Source organism: Herpailurus yagouaroundi, unplaced genomic scaffold (genome assembly GCF_014898765.1).
Source record: "Herpailurus yagouaroundi ecotype Mexico unplaced genomic scaffold, PumYag 166, whole genome shotgun sequence".
In the NCBI taxonomy this organism is placed as follows: Eukaryota; Metazoa; Chordata; class Mammalia; order Carnivora; family Felidae; genus Herpailurus; species Herpailurus yagouaroundi.
The window spans coordinates 21227384-21245473 of record NW_024412407.1 but is presented as its reverse complement, the minus strand read 5'-3'; the positions used below and the strand labels follow the sequence as shown (position 1 = coordinate 21245473).

The 18090-nt window shown below is 41.1% G+C and overlaps 1 protein-coding gene across 3 annotated transcripts in view; it reads left to right on the top strand.

Moving 5' to 3' along the window:
* Window positions 1-830: 830 nt before the first annotated feature.
* SMCO2 (single-pass membrane protein with coiled-coil domains 2) overlaps window positions 831-18090 on the top strand; it is a 34297-nt gene continuing 17037 nt past the window's right edge. Inside the window, exons 1-3 of one of the 3 annotated variants that reach the window (XM_040488582.1) lie at window positions 831-1011; window positions 5533-5670; window positions 7840-7954. In XM_040488582.1, the coding sequence (XP_040344516.1) occupies window positions 5543-5670; window positions 7840-7954 (243 nt within the window). In that variant the 5' untranslated portion in view covers window positions 831-1011; window positions 5533-5542. Of the gene's footprint in view, window positions 1188-5532; window positions 5671-7839; window positions 7955-18090 lie in introns of all 3 variants that reach the window. The other 2 variants (XM_040488581.1, XM_040488583.1) reach the window with 2 other exon arrangements.

Sequence of the window (18090 nt, the reverse complement as noted above, 5' to 3'; positions counted from 1 at the left end):
CATTCTGGCCAGAGGACTAACAGCCATCCACAATACCCTAAACTCCCTCCTCAAATGATTGCCTTAATCTTCTTGACAAACCAATTAGGCAGGTATTATCCAAAACATTTTTTCAGACAAAGAAATTAAATTCTGCCACAAGCCAAATAGCTAATGAATGGCAAAGCCAGGTTTGAAACACTGATCTAATTCTAAAGTTCATGCCTATAAAAATTTGTATCTCCATGCTGCTGAATAATTTTGGTGGTTGTAGAGGAAAGTTTTAAGAGTTGGGGGCTTCAGATCCCTGAAGTCAGCACGTTAGGCCCTTCCAGTGGGTGCTGAGTTCCTCAAGAATGATGGGAGAAGATGAGGTACCAAGGGAAATGTACATTTGGCACTGAAGTCATAGAAGAAGTGAAAGTGGGTTGTAGAGAATGGTAAGAGGAAGTATGGATTTCAAATGCAAAGAGGTGACGGAGCCACCAAATAGGAGTAGCCCTGGCTCGCAAGATCAACTGCTTCCTCGTTCCTGCTAAGTGGGAGGGAAACGGGAGAAGTCATGTCCTCTGTTGTAGAAGATTTTACTTAAGTGTCTTATTCAGACAAGGAGGTGAAAGGAGCAGGCATGGCAGAAGCATCCGAGGCTGGAAAGGCATCCCAGAGCATCGTGTCCGTAGACAGATGGACAGAGGGCTGAATTTAGTTTCCAATAGTTAGCAAAAGCAAGGAAGCTGGGAGATTAGCTGGAGATTAAGTTAAAAGAAAGCAGGCGAGCTCTGTATACCTGGAACTTTGTGAGAGGGGGTTGAAGGGTTGCACATGCCGCATTCCGTGCGGAATGTCAGAGAGGAAAAGTCCAACTGCAAACTCGCCTGCCTAGGTGTGTAGCTCTCACAAATGGCCTCTTCTAGGGGAAAGGTGGATCTGGCCTCACCAGAACTTTTCAGGGAAACTTAACTGTCCCCAGTCTACCCCACTGAATTGAGAGAATTTTGTGATTACCGGATTGAAGAACAAGGATATTAGCAGGTATATACTATTTCACAGCTGTACCGTCTCGTCACAACCTTGCCAGGAGCCTTGACATCAAATCCTTGATTATTGGAACCATGCTTTAAAATTCCTGGGACCCCAAATTGTCTGGTTAGCAGAAACTGAAGAGGGCAATCTGAGTGGTCAGGCCTGGAGAAAATCCCCCACAAAATGTAAGTTAGAGATCTCATCAGCTGTCCTTTAAAATAGTTGATCTGTTTCTTTTGATTAATGGTTCTCCAAATTTATAATGTTAAAGGTTTTGGTGAGGCTGGGGGAAGGAGGAGGGATTCATTCCAGTTGTACCAAACAGCCCTAGAGACCAAAGGTATAAACACATAGCAATGAAGAGATCGGGTGTAGGGAGGAGAAGAGGGATTCTCGTTTCAATGGTCTAGAGTGTAATATTTTCAAACTTTCATACATATATGAATCACCTGGGATCTTGTGAAATGCAGACGCTGATTCAGTGAGACAGGGTAGGACCTGAGATTCTGCATGTTTAGCAAGCTCCCAGGTGGTGCTGATACTGCAGGTGTGCAAACCACACCGTGAGTAATGAGGACCTACACTACATAACTCGTCAAGAGTTAGTTTCAGGGGTGCCTGGCTGGCTTGATCAGTAGCACAATGTGACTCTTGATCTGGAGGTCTTGAGTCCAAGACCCACACTAGGTGTAGAGATTACTAAAAAAAAAGTTAGCTTCAAAAGATAGCTTGTTTTTGAGATGAGAAGGTTATTAAGTAACCCATCAAAACATATTGGGCATCGGGGCGCCTGGGTGGCGCAGTCGGTTAAGCGTCCGACTTCAGCCAGGTCACGATCTCGCGGTCCGGGAGTTCGAGCCCCGCGTCGGGCTCTGGGCTGATGGCTCAGAACCTGGAGCCTGTTTCTGATTCTGTGTCTCCCTCTCTCTCTGCCCCTCCCCCGTTCATGCTCTGTCTCTCTCTGTCCCAAAAATAAATAAACGTTGAAAAAAAAAATTAAAAAAAAAAACATATTGGGCATCAAATGTACATATAACAGTAGGATAATTGCCACCTTCGTAGCCAGAACTTGCAGGTTTAAATCCTGATTCTACCATTTTCTAGCAATAAAATTTGGGCAAATCATGGACCATCTCTGAGTCTCAGTTTCTGCATCTAAAAAATAGAGGCAAGGGGCACCTGGGGGGCTCAGTCAGTTGAGCGTCCGACTTTGGCTCAGGTCATGATCTCGCGGTCTGTGAGTTCGAGCCCCGCATCGGGCTCTGTGCTGGCAGCTCAGAGCCTGGAGCCTGCTTTCGATTCTGCGTCTCCCTCTCTCTCTGCCCTCCCCTGCTCATGCTCTGTCTCTCTCTCTCTGTCAAAAATAAATAAACATTAAAAAAAAATTAAAAAATAGAAGCAATAAGATCTGCCTGGGTTGCCTGACCATACAGGGTGGATGTGAGGCTCAAATGAAACAACTTAGTGAAAGTTCTTAAGAAACTGAAGGTGCTGCACATGTGTAAGCACTATTATTATTATTATTATTATTATTTTGAAGCTAAAGAAACCTGACTAATAGCTCCCATTTCTACTCTTATTCACTGTATCTAGTTGATTCACTCTGGCAAACACCCATCATCACAGAAGAAGGTGATGGTCTAGAACAAACATTGGCAAACTTTTTCTGTAAAGAGCAGGATCGCAAATATTTTAGGTTTTGCAGGCCAGGTAGTAAATATTTTAGGCTTTGCTTGCCAAATTTACATTGCTCTTGCAACCATTCAACTCAGTCATTGCAGCACAAAACAGTCATAGACAATATGTAAAGGAATGGGTGTGGCTGCGTTCCAATAAAATTTTATTTACAGAAACAGGGGGCAGGATGGATTTGGCCTGCAGGCTATAGTTTGCTGATTCCTGGGCTAGAAAATCTGTGTTGTTCAATATGGTAGCCACTGGCCACATATGGCTAATTGAATTTAAATTTATTTAGGTAAAAAAGTTTCAATTCCTCGGTTGCATTAGCACATCTCAAGTGCTCAGTAGACATAGATGGCTGGGACCTACTGTATTGAACAGTGTAGAGAAGATTTCCAACATCACAGAAAATTTTATTCGGAAGCCCTGAGCTAGATCATCTTTTGGGGTGGGGAAGAAATCCCTTATAAGTAGCTGTGAGGACATGGAAATTCTGAGTCTTAGTTTGGCTAGTTAACCAGCTGTATGACTCTAAGTAAATCACACCATCCCCCAGAGCTTAGGACACATAAAACAGGAATAATACCTTCCTCACTGTGTTGTTGTAGGAACTGAATAAGATAATATGTGAAAAGCATTGTAATCTTGTTAGGTGCTGCACAAACATAAGCCATCATTAGGATTCTGTTATTTGAAATAAGAGAAAATGTATGGATGCAGAATTGGTGTAGGTACTTGAATTGAGAGAAACAGGTTTTCTTTTGAATCACCCAATGGAAACTATTAGGATGTCAAAGAATTGTCAAAGTCAGGAAATATTATTTGCACAGTATTCCAGTTCTTGGACAGGAAAGAGACATGAAACCAGGCAGATTTCATGGCCATTCATCTTTCAAAGCTAGGAACTGCCTTAGTAATGCTCAGCACCTTCAGGAAACAGATGAAACTGTCCAGATAGGATCTGTGATGAAATTGGGCAGGTCACAGCGTCCCTCCTGAAAGAGATCAAAGTTTCAGTCTTTTTTGTCACACTCAAAGCTAAGAAGGATGGAGCTACCTCACATCAAAGGTTCTAGTCTTTCCCTTTGCTTCTCCTTCACAAGGGTCCCCTCTGTACCACATCCACTGTGGATCCCCCCCACTGGTCAAGGACAAAGCTCAGTTTTGCCACAGAGTGATGGACCAGGGTGTTGGCTGCCCAGATGGTTCCAAAATATCTGTGGTTCCCAGAGCCTCTTTCCTCCTACCATTCCTTTTTCTTTTCTCTTTAATTTTTTTTAATTATATTTATTTATTTTTGAGAGACAATGAGACAGAGCACAAGCGGGGTGGGGTGGGGGGAGCAGAGAGAGGAGACACAGAATCAGAAGCAGTCTCCAGGCTTTGAGCAAGCATTCAGCACAGAGCCCGACATGGGGCTCAAACCGACAAACCATGAGATCGTGACCTGAGCCGAAGTCAGACACTTAACTGACTGAGCCACCCAGGCACCCCTCTTTAATATTTATTCATTTTTGAGAGAGAGAGAGAGAGAGAGAGAGAGAGAGCGTGCGAGCTTGTGGGGGAGGGGCAGAGGGCGAGGGAGAGAGAATCCAAAGCAGTCTCCACACTGTCAGCACAGAGCCCAACAGGTGCTTGATCTCAAGAACAGCAAGATCATGACCTGAGCTGAAACCAAGGGTCGGATGCCCAACCAACTAAGCCACCCAGGCACCCCTCCTCTTACCATTCTTAATCCCAGCCATAGTTCACCCTTCTAGGAAAATCCCTGCTATCCTTTGCCTTCCATTAGCCTATATTCCCCCTCGGTCCCTCAGGGTTTCTGTCTCTCAGGGTTCTGGGGGGCCAGGATACCCTCCAGAGAAGAAGGTATATCCTTTTGGTGATGGGTATAATCCCTGTGATTTCTGCCAATAAATGGGAGTTATGTTTCATAGGGATCCTTTCTTATAGCTTTTCACATGAGCTTTCTAGAAGCTTCCTCACATCTCTCTGCCTCCTTTCTATTTCCTCTCCCCTTTCTTTTCCCCACTACCTCACTACTCTAACACTTAACTCCTCCGCCCTCTGCTAACACTTGCCTGTCTGGCTGGAAGGAAATGCCCCTTCTCATACACAGCTGGTGGTGGTGTACATTGTTTCAACCTTTTGGAAAGCAATTTGGAAATATTTTTCTAAGTCCTTAAAAATGCATATACACCTCGACCCAGTTGCTTTACTTCTAAGGAAGTATTATAAGTAAATAATAGAGATGTGCTGAAAATTACTAAGCAAGGATATTCATTACTATATTATTGACATTACAAAATTAGAAATGACCTAGTTGTCAACAACAGAAAAAGAATAAAACAAATATCGAATTTAGAAATAAAAATAAATACAACAAAATATTAGGAGTGGTTTTGTCTGGATATCTTGGGTATCTCTGGTCATCTCCAGAGTACCAGTGATTTCTATTTCCTTCTTTCTCCTTTTCCATTTTTTGTGCGTATACATGATCAAAAAGAGATTTTAAAATCCAAGGGTCCCATTTCCCTAGCCTGGCTCTTATACATTGCTCTATAATATTCTCATTCAAGGATTTAAAATACACATTTGTAGGCTCAGACCACCCTCATGTTAACCAGAGAAGTCCTAAGGACAGCCACACACACAGACTTTCCTGTATATATCTGAACAGAGAAACCTAAGAGCTTACTTTGGGGTCCCTTATAAATGATGGCCAGTTTTGGAAGGAGAGGGGTTAAGACCAAACTTCCTGAAATAGGCCTGTTATCAGTGTATCAGTGCAGGGAATGTAGTTGCCATCCTGCTAAGAAAGCCCTCTTGTTGCCATCATCGTCCCTGCAGCGCTGAAGAAATGGCTCTTATGAAGCTAAGTGACAGGATGTCTCTGCAGATGAAGACAGTTGGAAAGGAACAACAGTTTACTGAGAAAAACAATGGCTTTCTCCAAAATACGGATGTGGCTGAAGGTGCAATGCAGAAGTAAGTGAGGGCTGAGCTCTCAGGAACAGTCTCTGTCTGGAGACTTTGTTGGGACAGTAGGATGCAAACAATGAGATTTGCAAGTTCAGGGGTGGGGTTGACATTCTTCTCTACAATTCTTTTAATTTTGACCTCATGAATATTTATTGGAAGACACTAAAGGGGCCTATGGTCATAAACCAGGTGGACATCAGTTGAATACAAATGGTTAAGGCTCTAATCTCAATTTACAAAAATACTTTGCTTTGTGCTTTTATTATCTTCGTGTGGAAAATATATAAACCATTTACAATACTTTCTGGAGTAGAAAAAACACAAAATATTCAGACAAATAAACATACGCATTGGTTAATACATGATAAAAATGTGTTCTAATATAAACCAACAATTAACAACCTTTTTGAATAGGAAGAAATGTGTTAAAGTAAAAGACTTCCCAGAATCCTCATGTGTCAAAAAACCTATTATGACATCAAAGATGTTTTTAAATGCATTTACAATTTATTAATACCAGTAGTATATACCTTTGGAAACTTTAAGCAGTATTTGTGGAAGCAATATTTGTTCAGTCTATAGAAATGTTTAGATTCCCTGTATAGATTCCAGAACCCCTTTCTATACAGGGTAGGTGTAAAATGCACCCACCTCAGGGTTCAAAACCCACAGACTGGAAACTCCTGCCATAGACCTCCATCACAATGTATTGCGATTCACTCAGATGTATATGTGAGTGTGTGTGTACATATACACACACATACGCTCCAGATAATAACAGTAATCCAATAGGAAATGGGCAAAGGATTTCAATACATTACCTTAGAACAGGAAATACAAATGGGTTTTATACATATAGGCAAAAATGCTCAACCTCGCTAATAAAAAAAAGATTAAAACTAAAAAGAGATACCAGTTTAAGCATATGGGATTGACAAAGATGAAAAAAATTTAATAATACATGATTGTAGAAAAGGAGTGGAAAACAGGCACTCTCATCATTTTTGTTGGAAGTGTAAATGGATTCAACCTCTTTAAGGCATAACTTAAAATCTATGATAAAATCTTTGATAAAATCTGTCACAATTTAAAATATATGTATCTACTGACCCAGCAATTCTATTTTTAGGGTTATCCAATAGATATATTTGTACACATACACACACATCGACCCATAGATGTATAGGGATATTCACTGCAACACTGTTTGTAGTTAACAATTAATTGGAAATAATCTACATATGCATTAATGAAGAACTGATTAGCAAATTGGTATATGGCCCCACAATGAAGTACCACATAACCATTTGAAAATGAGGCAGCTCCCGGGGAGCCTGGGTGGCTCAGGCGGTTAAGTGGCCAACTTTGGCTCAGGGCATGATCTCACGGTTCGTGGGTACAAGCCCCGTGTTGGGATCTGCACTGACAGCTCAGAGCCTAGAGCCTGCCTCGGACTCTGTGTCTCCCTCTCTCCGCCCCTTCCCCGCTTGCACTCTGTCTCTCTCTCTCTCTCTCTCTCTCTCTCAAAAATTAATAAACATTTAAAAAATTAAAAATAAAATAAAAATAAAATGAGACAGCTCTATATGTACTAATATGAAATGGACTCCAAGAGGTTGTTAAAAAAGAAATATAAGGTGCAGAATAATGTGTATAATATCCTCTCATGTATATTTAAAAAGGCTTATATATCTACATAAACATAGCTTGTTTATGCATGGAATCTCCGTGGAAGGAGAAAAAGGAACGAGTAAATGTGGGGCAGACATTAGGCAACTAGAGATCAAGATAGTAACACAGACTTTCTCCATTCTGCATGGTCTTTTGAACCACACGACACTTTTCAACTCTACTTTTTTAAAAAGAGTATTTATTTATTATTTGTTTATTTTACACACACATCTGCACGCACGCAGGCACACAGCTGTAATGGCTTTGGAATTTGCAATCTCACTGTTCAATCACTTATTGATTCAGTCAGCAAATACTTATCCCGCCTCTCTATTCCTGTTTTGTGCAGTATACCATGGTAGACATTATTCACACAGGGTGAAATCAGTACTCCTTGGAGCCGGGAAAGATTCCTGTGTTCTCCCTCTAGAGATGTTTAGGTCGAGCCTAAACTATAGACCTAAGGCATAATAACAGCATCTGTTTTGATTGTGTGGCTTGCAGTTTGCAGAGGGAATTTACCAAAATGGACCGCATATTGGACAGATCAGATGATGAGAACATTTTCTCTGAAAAGCCTCAAAGTGACTTCCATCATGTGACAGAGACTACAAAATGGGTAAGGGAAGATGTAAGCATCACAGTGGGTGAAGAGAGGAACTTCGTATCTCAAATCTCAAGGTGACAAGGAAAGATCTGAGGGTTTCCCCCATAGTAGGTGCGGGGTGTTCAGAGCTTGAGACCAGGAGGGAGGGAGCGTCTCCTCTGGGGGCTGCTGTTATCACGTGAGGGATTTGCTAACCTTTCCACACAAAAGCACAAAAACATTTGTGCATTCTATGTTACTTTTGTCCTTGGGATTTGTGAAATAACTGTGACTTTTTTCACCCTAGAGTAAATTGCCGTGTGTAAAATCGCCCTCTGCTCACAGACTGTCTTCCAACAGGAAGCACCAGAGAGATCTATTTACTCTTAATTCAGTCTGAACATCTCCCAGTCTTTGAAATTCAGTCACTCAGCTGACATGGAATGGAGGAAATTCCAACAAACGCCAGAGATTGTCCCGGGAAGGGTTTATGTTTTCACTACCATCTAGATCAAAGCGGAGGCATGGCTGAGACAGACCCAGTTTATTATCGATGAGCAAATCTCTCCATAGATCCCCCAGGCCATTGGCCTTTGGTTTCAACCAGCCAGAAAAACATGAAAGAAGGCTAGAGTGAGAATGTCCACACCCAGGCTTATGCATCCCCCACAGGAAGCTCAGGATTCATCTCTTTGTCTACTTCTCCTTTGAATATATTTTGGATTCAGGGCTGGCTAATTCTGTAAATCCATAGAAGGAAAAGTCCCAAAAGAATATTGTAAGCTGGACTTTACCTTTGAGGATTCTTCAGTAAGTAAACATAGAAACAAAGAAGTAGAAGGGGATACAAGGCATGAGGGGATGGAGTTAGAAGTTGGAGAATAGACATAATGAGACAGACAAGAAGTGAAAGGAAAGACAGACAGACAGCCAGCCAGCCAGACACCTTTTATGGAAAAAAAGAATAATAGGTACTGAATTAGAAGGGGAGACTTATGATGGGGTTTTTTAGCAAGGCTGAGGATGAGAAAAGGAAATTGGGAAATTGAAGTGTGAGGCTCTATGATCTTAGGGAACATGAATTGAAGGTATTACTCTATAAATAGTATCATCTGATTTTTTTTGGAGGGGCCTTGTCCCTGGACTCCAAGGGCTGTTACCATTGACCCACCGAATCCTGTCAGTCAGTGAACATCCCTTGTTGACTCAGTATAGAATAAGTGTAATTAGAGAATAAAATTATTCACTCTGTAAGAGTTTACCAAACAGTCCACATTCTCAGGGTATAAGGCAAAAAGACTATTTCTTACAAACTTCAAGTCAGAGTATCTGTTTCACAAAGGCTTTAAAATTTTTTTGGCTATATTTCTTTATGTCAATTTAATTTTTTTTTTTAACGTTTATTTATTTTTTTGGGACAGAGAGAGACAGAGCATGAATGGGGGAGGGGCAGAGAGAGAGGGAGACACAGAATCAGAAACAGGCTCCAGGCTCTGAGCCATCAGCCCAGAGCCCGACGCGGGGCTCGAACTCACGGACCGCGAGATCGTGACCTGGCTGAAGTCGGACACTTAACCGACTGCGCCACCCAGGCGCCCCTATGTCAATTTATTTATAGGGAAAATTCTACAATCATATAAAAATAAATCACATGCAGTTACACAATTAATGTAAGTTAATAAATTAAGATCTTTGCCAATAAAAGGACAAATATATGACTTCTTTAGGAAGAAGCAGCTTTGTCTTATTCCCTGAAAGCAAACCAGAAGGTCTTTAATTTGCATAACTTCACATTTTTTTATGAGACCATGAGATTTAAAGGTTCAGAAAAAGGACAGAGTTAACAGAAGTTTTTAAAAAAAATCAGTTGGCTTAATTAACAAAATAGACTTTAACCAGACTGCCAAAATTGCCGTATCTAACCATCAAAACCCCCAAAATATTTAGAAACGAATATTTTGTCTGGTTTCACATTTTCCAATCTCTGGCACTGCTATGTATAGTGTTGATTTCGGATGCCAGGTGAGTGAGCACACTTTCCTGTTTCCTGCTTTCGTATGCATCTCTCACAGGCAGAATGCATTTGCCTACTACTGAAGTCTATTTATTTATTTTCTGTAACTGGAAGTTTGTGCCTCTCCACCTCTTTACCTACTTTGCTCCTCCCCTCTGGCAACCACCAGCTTTTTCTCTGTATTTATAAATCCGTTTGTTTGTTTTGTTTATTCAATTGTTTTGTTTTTTAGACTCCACACATAAGTGAGATCATATGGTATTTGTCCTTGTCTGACTTACCTCACTTAACATAATGCCCTCTAGGTCCATCCACGTTGTCACAAATGGTAAAATCTCGTTCTTTTCTTTGGTGGAATAATATTCCCTTGTGTGTGTGTATGTGTGTATGTATACATACATATAATAAATATGTAAATAAACAAACAAATAAATAAATAAATCAGTTTCTTTATTTGTATTTCTGTTGCTTCATTATTAGTGTATAAGAATGCAACTGATTTCTATACATTGATTTTGTATTCTGTGACTTTGCTGAATTCATGTACCAGTTCTAGCAGACTTTTGGTGGAGTCTATCGGATTTTCCATGTATAATATCATGTCATCTGCAAAAAGTGAAAGCCTGACTTCATCTTTGCCAATTTGGATGCCTTTGATTTCCTTTTGTTGTCTGGTTGCTGATGTTAGCACTTCCAACACTATGTTCAACAACAGCGGTGAGAGTGGGCATCCCTGTCGTGTTCCTGATCTCAGGGAAAAAGCTCTCAGTTTTTCCCCATTGCGGATGATGTTAGCTGTGGGCTTTTCAGAAATGGCTTTTATGATGTTTAAGTATGTTCCTTCTATCCTGACTTTCTTGAGTGTTTTTATTAAGAAAGGATGCTGAATTTTGTCAAATGCTTTTTCTGCATCGATTGACAGGATCCTATGGTTCTTATCTTTTCTTTTATTAATGTGATGTATCACGTTGATTGACTTGCGAATGTTGAACCAGCCCTGCAGCCCAGGAATGAATCCCACTTGATCATGGTGAATAATTCTTTTTATATGCCGTTGAATTCAATTTGCTAGTATCTTATTGAGAATTTTTGCACCTATATTCATCAGGGATATTGGCCTGTAGTTCTCTTTTTTTGCTGGGTCTCTGTCTGGTTTAGGAATCAAAGTAATACTGGCTTCATAGAATGAGTCTGGAAGTTTTCCTTCCCTTTCTATTTTTTGGAACAGCTTGAGAAGGATAGGTATTATCTCTGCTTTAAATGTCTGGTAGAATTCCTCAGGGAAGCCATCTGGTCCTGGACTCTTTATTTGTTGGGTGATTTTTGATAACTGATTCAATTTATTTGCTGGTTATAGGTCTGTTCAAGTTTTCTATTTATTCCCGTTTGAGTTTTGGAAGTGTGTGGGTGCTTAGGAATTTGTCCATTTCTTCCAGGTTGTCCAGTTTGTTGGCATATAATTTTTCATAGTATTCCCTGATAATTGCTTGTATTTCTGAGGGATTGGTTGTAATAATTCCATTTTCATTCATGATCTTATCAATTTGGGTCATCTCTCTTTTCTTTTTGAGAAGCCTGGCTAGAGGTTTATCAATTTTGTTTATTTTTTCAAAAAACCAACTCTCGGTTTCGTTGATCTGCTCTACAGTTTTTTTAGATTCTATATTGTTTATTTCTGCTCTGATCTTTATTATTGCTCTTCTTCTGCTGGGTTTAGGCTGTCTTTGCTGTTCTGCTTCTATTTCCTTTAGGTATGCTGTTAGATTTTGTACTTGGGATTTTTCTTGTTTCTTGAGATAGGCCTGGATTGCAATGTATTTTCCTCTCAGGACTGCCTTCGCTGTATCCCAAAGCATTTGGATTGTTGTATTTTCATTTTCATTTGTTTCCATATGTTTTTTAATTTCTTCTCTAATTACCTGGTTGACCCATTCATTCTTTAGTAGGGTGTTCTTTAACCTCCATGCTTTTGGAGGTTTTCCAGACTTTTTCCTGTGGTTGATTTCAAGCTTCATAGCATTGTGGTCTGAAAGTATGCATGGTATGATCTCAATTCTTGTATACTTATGAAGGGCTGTTTTGTGACCCAGTATGTGATCTATCTTGGAGAATGTTCCATGTGCACTTGAGAAGAAAGTATATTCTGTTGCTTTGGGATGCAGAGTTCTAAATATATCTGTCAAGTCCATCTGATCCAGTGTATCATTCAGGGCCCTTGTTTCTTTATTGATCCTGTGTCTAGATGATCTATCCATTACTGTAAGTGGAGTATTAAAGTCCCCTGCAATTACCACATTCTTATCAATAAGGTTGCTTATGTTTGTGAGTAATTGTTTTATATATTTGGGGGCTCCTATATTCGGCACATAGGCATTTATAATTGTTAGCTCTTCCTGATGGATAGGCCCTATAATTATTATATAATGCCCTTCTCCTCTTGTTACAGCCTTTAAAGTCTAGTTTGTCTGATATAAGTATGGCTACTCCAGCTTTCTTTCGACTTCCAGTAGCATGATAGATACTTCTCCATCCCCTCACTCTCAATCTGAAGGTGTCCTCAAGTCTAAAATGAGTCTCTTATAGATGGCAAATAGATGGGTCTTGTTTTTTTATCCATTCTGATACCCTATGTCTTTTGGTTGGAGCATTTAGTCCATTTACATTCAGTGTTATTATAGAAAGATATGGGTTTAGAGTCATTGTGATGTCTGTAGGTTTCATGCTTGCAGTGATGTCTCTGGTACTTTGTGATCCTTGCAACATTTCAATCACAGACTCCCCCTTAGGATCTCTTGTAGGGCTGGTTTAGTGGTGATGAATTCCTTCAGTTTTTGTTTGTTTGGGAAGACTTTTATCTCTCCTTCTATTCTAAATGACAGACTTGCTGAATAAAGGATTCTGGGCTGCTCATATTTTTCCTGCTCATCACATTGAAGATTTCCTGCCATTCCTTTCTGGCCTGCCAAGTTTCAATAGATAGATCTGCCACTAGTCTTATCGTCTCCCTTTATATGTTAGAGTGTGTTTATCCCTAGCTGCTTTCAGAATTTTCTCTTTATCCTTGTATTTTGCCAGTTTCACTATGTTATGTTATGCAAAAGATCGATTCAAGTTACGTCTGAAAGGAGTTCTCTGTGCCTCTTGGATTTCAAGGACTTTTTCCTTCCCCAGATCAGGGAAGTTCTCAGCTATGATTTGTTTAAGTACACCTTCAGCCCCTTTCTCTCTCTCTTCCTCTTCTGGAATTCCTATGATATGCATATTGTTGCGTTTCATTGCAACACTTAGTTCTCTAATTCTCCCCTCATACTCCTGGATTTTTTCATCTCTCTTTTTCTCAGCTTCCTCTTTTTCCATAATTTTATCTTCTAATTCACCTATTCTCTCCTCTGCCTCTTCAATCCGAGCTGTGGTTGCCTCCATTTTATTTTGCACCTCATTTATAGCATTTTTTAGCTCCTCATGATTATTTCTTAGTCCCTTGATCTCTGTAGCAATAGATTCTCTGCTGTCCTCTATGCTTTTTTCAAGCCCAGCGATTAATTTTATGACTATTATCCTAAATTCTTGTTTCGTTATATTGCTTAAATCGTTTTTGATCAATTCGTTAGCTGTCGCTACTTCTTGGAGTTTCTTTTGCAGAGAATTCTTCTGTTTCATCATCTTGGGTAGTCCTGTGGTGGCTCCAAACTGCAGGGCACTTCCCCTGTGGGGTCCGGAGTAACTTGTGTTGGTGGGAGGGGTTGCAGTCAAACCAGATATTGTCCCCAGCCCACCACTGGGGCCACAGTCAGACTGGTGTGTACCTTATCTTCCCCACTCTCAGGGGCAGGACTCACTGTGGAGTGGTGTGGTCCCTGTCTGGGCTACTTGCACACTGCCAGGCTTGTGGTGCAGCCTGGATGGGATCTGGTGTATTAGCCGGGGTGGATCTGCAAGGTGCACAGGGGCGGGAGGGGCAGGCTCAGCTCACTTTGCCGATGGTGGTCCCCTGCAAGAGGGCCCTGTATCACTGGGAGGGAGGGAGGCCCATTGGAGGGATGGATCCACAGAAGTACAGTGTTGGGTGTTTGTCTGGTGCAAGCAAGTTCGGTGATGGGAATTGGTTCCCTTTGGGTTTTAGGCTGGGGGGTGGGAGAGGGAGATGGCATTGGCCAGCACCTTTGTTCCCCCTCCAAGCTGAGCTCTGTCTTCCGGGGCTTAACACCTCTCCCTCGTGGTGTCCTCTTGCCCTCTTGCTCTCCAAACGGAGCTGTTGATCTATAACATTCCAGATGTTACATCCCGCTGGCTGTCAGAACTCACTCCGTCTGGCCCCTCTGCTTTTGCAAGTCAGACTCAGGGCTCTCCCTTGCCGGGAGGGCTGCCCCTCCACCGCCCTGGCTCCCTCCTCCAGTCCGTGTAGTCTGCACCGCCTCTCCGCCCTTCCTACCCTCTTCCGTGGGCCTCTTGTCTGCGCTTGGCTCCGGAGAGTCCGTTCTGCCAGCCTTCTGGCGGTTTTCTGGGTTACGTAGGCAGATGTGGGCGGAATCTAAGTGATCAGCAGGACACAGTGAGCCCAGCGTCCTCCTACGCTGCCATCTTCTCTGGTCTGTACCAGATCTTTTTTATCCATTCATCTGTTGATAGACGCTTAAGTTTCTTCCATATCTTGGTCATTGTAAATAATGCTGCAGTGAACACAGGAAGTCTATTTATTTTAAAACCACGTACTGAACATCCACTGTGTTCTAGGCACTGTAAAGTGTTGAGACTATCTCTACCTATCTAAAATCCTTTCCCCTCAGTGAGCTCACACACTAGTCGGGACTCAGACAAGAAAATGGCTCTGCATGATAAACCCACGCCGGAAGTAGCAGATGTGGTACAAAGTACATGGCAGGTGCTGTACAGGCAGATGACCAGGAAAATGAAAACTGAGTTTTGAAGGGTGAACTGGATGAAAGAAAAGCATTTCAGAAAGAAGGGACAGTACATGCAAAGACAAAGGAGCTAAAGAGAACTTGTGTTCTGAGAGGAAGGGTGGAAGAAAAGGAGTGATGAGCAAGCAGGCAGGCAGGACACTATGGGGGGAGATAGCGCAGGATACAGGCTGGAGCCAGGGCGCCAATAGGAGTCAGAAAGTGATGAGGACCAAAACAAGGCACTGACTGGCAGCCATGGAAATGGAGAGAAAAGGACACAGGTTTAAAAGATAGGTGCTATTGGGCTTGGACACCAAGTGGTGTGACATGAGTAATGAAGAGGGAAAAGAATATCTCCCATGAAAACTCAAGGACTTCTTTCAGGGTTCCTGCAGAGGCATCCAGATGAATAGGGAGAACATATGCAAAGACGGGAACCTGGACAAGGTAGAGGGGAAATACAATAAGTTCAATTTTTTGCTTGATGAGTTTGAGGTGCCTATGGAACACCCAAATAGAGGCATATGAGCTTTTCAAAGAGCTGCACATAAATGGAAAGTAATGCCCTCAGGCGTTGTATTTCATGCAAGTACACTTTTAGTTTATTATTAACACACACACACACACACACACACCTCTTTATTTGTTCAATCCTGAAGCTTTTAAAAAATATTTCATTTCAGGGGCGCCTGGGTGGCGCAGTCGGTTGAGCATCCGACTTCAGCCAGGTTACGATCTCGCGGCCCGTGAGTTCAAGCCCCGCGTCGGGCTCTGGGCTGATGGCTCAGAGCCTGGAGCCTGTTTCCGATTCTGTGTCTCCCTCTCTCTCTACCCCTCCCCTGTTCATGCTCTGTCTCTCTCTGTCCTAAAAACAAGTAAACGTTAAAAAAAAAAAAATTTCATTTCAACTTCCTGGCTTTGACTCTTTTGCAGTGTATTAACCATTACAGTAAACCAATTGATGAAAATGAGAAATGTTGTAGATTTTTTTGGACATAGACAGAACCCTGAGGATGATCTGGTCCAATTTTGTTCTTCCAGAACAGGAAACTGAGCTTTAGAGTGGTTAGGTGGTTCCACAGCCACAAGAGTAGAACAAGGCTTAGAACTCAGGTCCCCCATACCCAGTGAAGTGTTGTTCTTCCTCAACATCACAGTGTTGCTGCTGCCTTTGAATAGCGTGGCAAAAGATTAGGTGGGAAGAAATTGAAGTTATGGATGTTTTTATTCGCAAAGAAGTAGCTAAGCAGAGTTATACAGCACTCGGAAAATCTAGCCTGTTTCTTCATCCGTAAGTGTGATAATAATCCTTACCTCGCTGGCAAGGTGCCTCTGGGCCATGGAAGTGATAGGGACGAGATATTTCTTAATGTGAATCCAAGGACTAGATATGATGAAAATAGTCATGGCCTTGGAATCAGAAAACCTACTTCAAGTTCTAGTCCACATATTTATTGGCCATATGTATTGGTTTCCCAAGGCTGCTGTAACAAATTACCATAAATTTGGTGACTTAAAACAACACGAAATGTATTCTTTCATAGTTCTAGAGGCCAGAAGTTTGAAAAAAGGGATCAGCAGGGTCATGCTTTCTCTGAACACTCTACAGGAGAATCCTGCCGTGCCTCTTCCAGCTTTTGGAGCCTCCAGGCATTCCTTGGCTTGTGGCAGCTCTGTCTTCTCATGACTTCTTCCTCTCTGTGGGTGTTTTCTGTCTCTCATTAGGACACTTGTCATTGGATTTAGGGTCTAGGTAATTCAAGATAATCTCATCTTAAGACGCTTAAGTTAATTATATCCGTAAAGACTCTTTTCCAAATAAGGTCACAGTCTCGGGGTTTTAGTATTAGGACATGGACATATCTTTTTGGAGAGACCACTTAATCCACTATGTCATATAACCTTGGACTAATCACTGATATGAATTCCCTAGGAGATTTCAATACCTGACTTTATCCACTGAAGTCCATCATGGGAATTAAAAGAAAGAATGCACATGAAAGAGGTTTGTAAAGAGTTATGTGAATGTCGGTTATTCCTGTTGACATGGCCAGTAATTTATACAGACATTTCAGTAAGAGACTGATCTGCACTCCAAATTTTTCTCCTTTCAGTTTAAAAATAGTTTTGCTGAAACACAAAAATTTCAGACCAAAATTTCAGACTTCTTCAAAGAACAGAGAAATATTTCACAATGTAGTCACTAAAGAAGAGAAATGTTCAAATATAAATGATTAATTGTGTGCATGAACAGAAGTGAAATACGAGAAAATGGTTTAAATGTTTTTATAGAACAAGGCAAAGAATAAAGAAACAAAGAAATAAAATTCATGGGTCAGACTGATAGAGTAGGCTTTTCCCCCCTTATAACTCCTTATTATGAAAAATTTTAAATAAAATGAAAACTTAAAGATATACAAGGATCAATCATATACTCCCACTTAGATTTTGAAATTGTTAGCATTTGTCACATTTGCTTTATCTTTTTATTTTATTTTAGAGAGAGAAAGAACGTGAGCAGGAGAAAGGGAGGAGGGAGAGAGAGAGAGAGAGAGAGAGAGAGAGAGAGAGAGAGAAAGGGAGAATCCCAAGCAGGCTCCATTCTCAGTACAGAGCTAAAAGCAGGGGCTCAGTCCCACAACCCTGGGATCATGACCTGAGCCAAAATCAAGGGTCAGATGCTCAACTACTGAGCCACCCAGGCACCCCTGTTTTATCTTTATATATGTAAATAGATGGAATTTTTTGATCCTTTTTAAAAGTAGGTCAAAGACAGCATAAGACTTCACCCTTGTTTATTTCAGTCAGCATCTCTAAAAATAAAGACTGTCTTCTGCATAACCAAGATTCCATCATCACATCAGGAAAACAGCAATAATTACATGACATAACCTAATATCCTCAATTCTCTGAACATTGTAATTTTTTCAATTGGCCCTCGAATGCCCGTACTTTTATTTATTTGTTTGTTTGCTTATTTATTTATTTATTTATGTATTCATTCACTCATTCAGTCAGTCAGTCATCCATTCAGTTTTGGTGCCAAAACCCAGAAAATGCCTACACTTTTAAAATCAGCATCTAAACAAGAGCTATGCAATGCATTCAGTTGTTTTATCTCTTTAGACTCTCTTAACATAAAACAGTCCCACCCCCTTTTATTTTTCCCTGATACTGACTTTTTTTGGAAACCAGTATGTTGAGTGGAGTGCTAGAGCCCATGATCAGGTGGAATTCTGTTACCCGTCAGC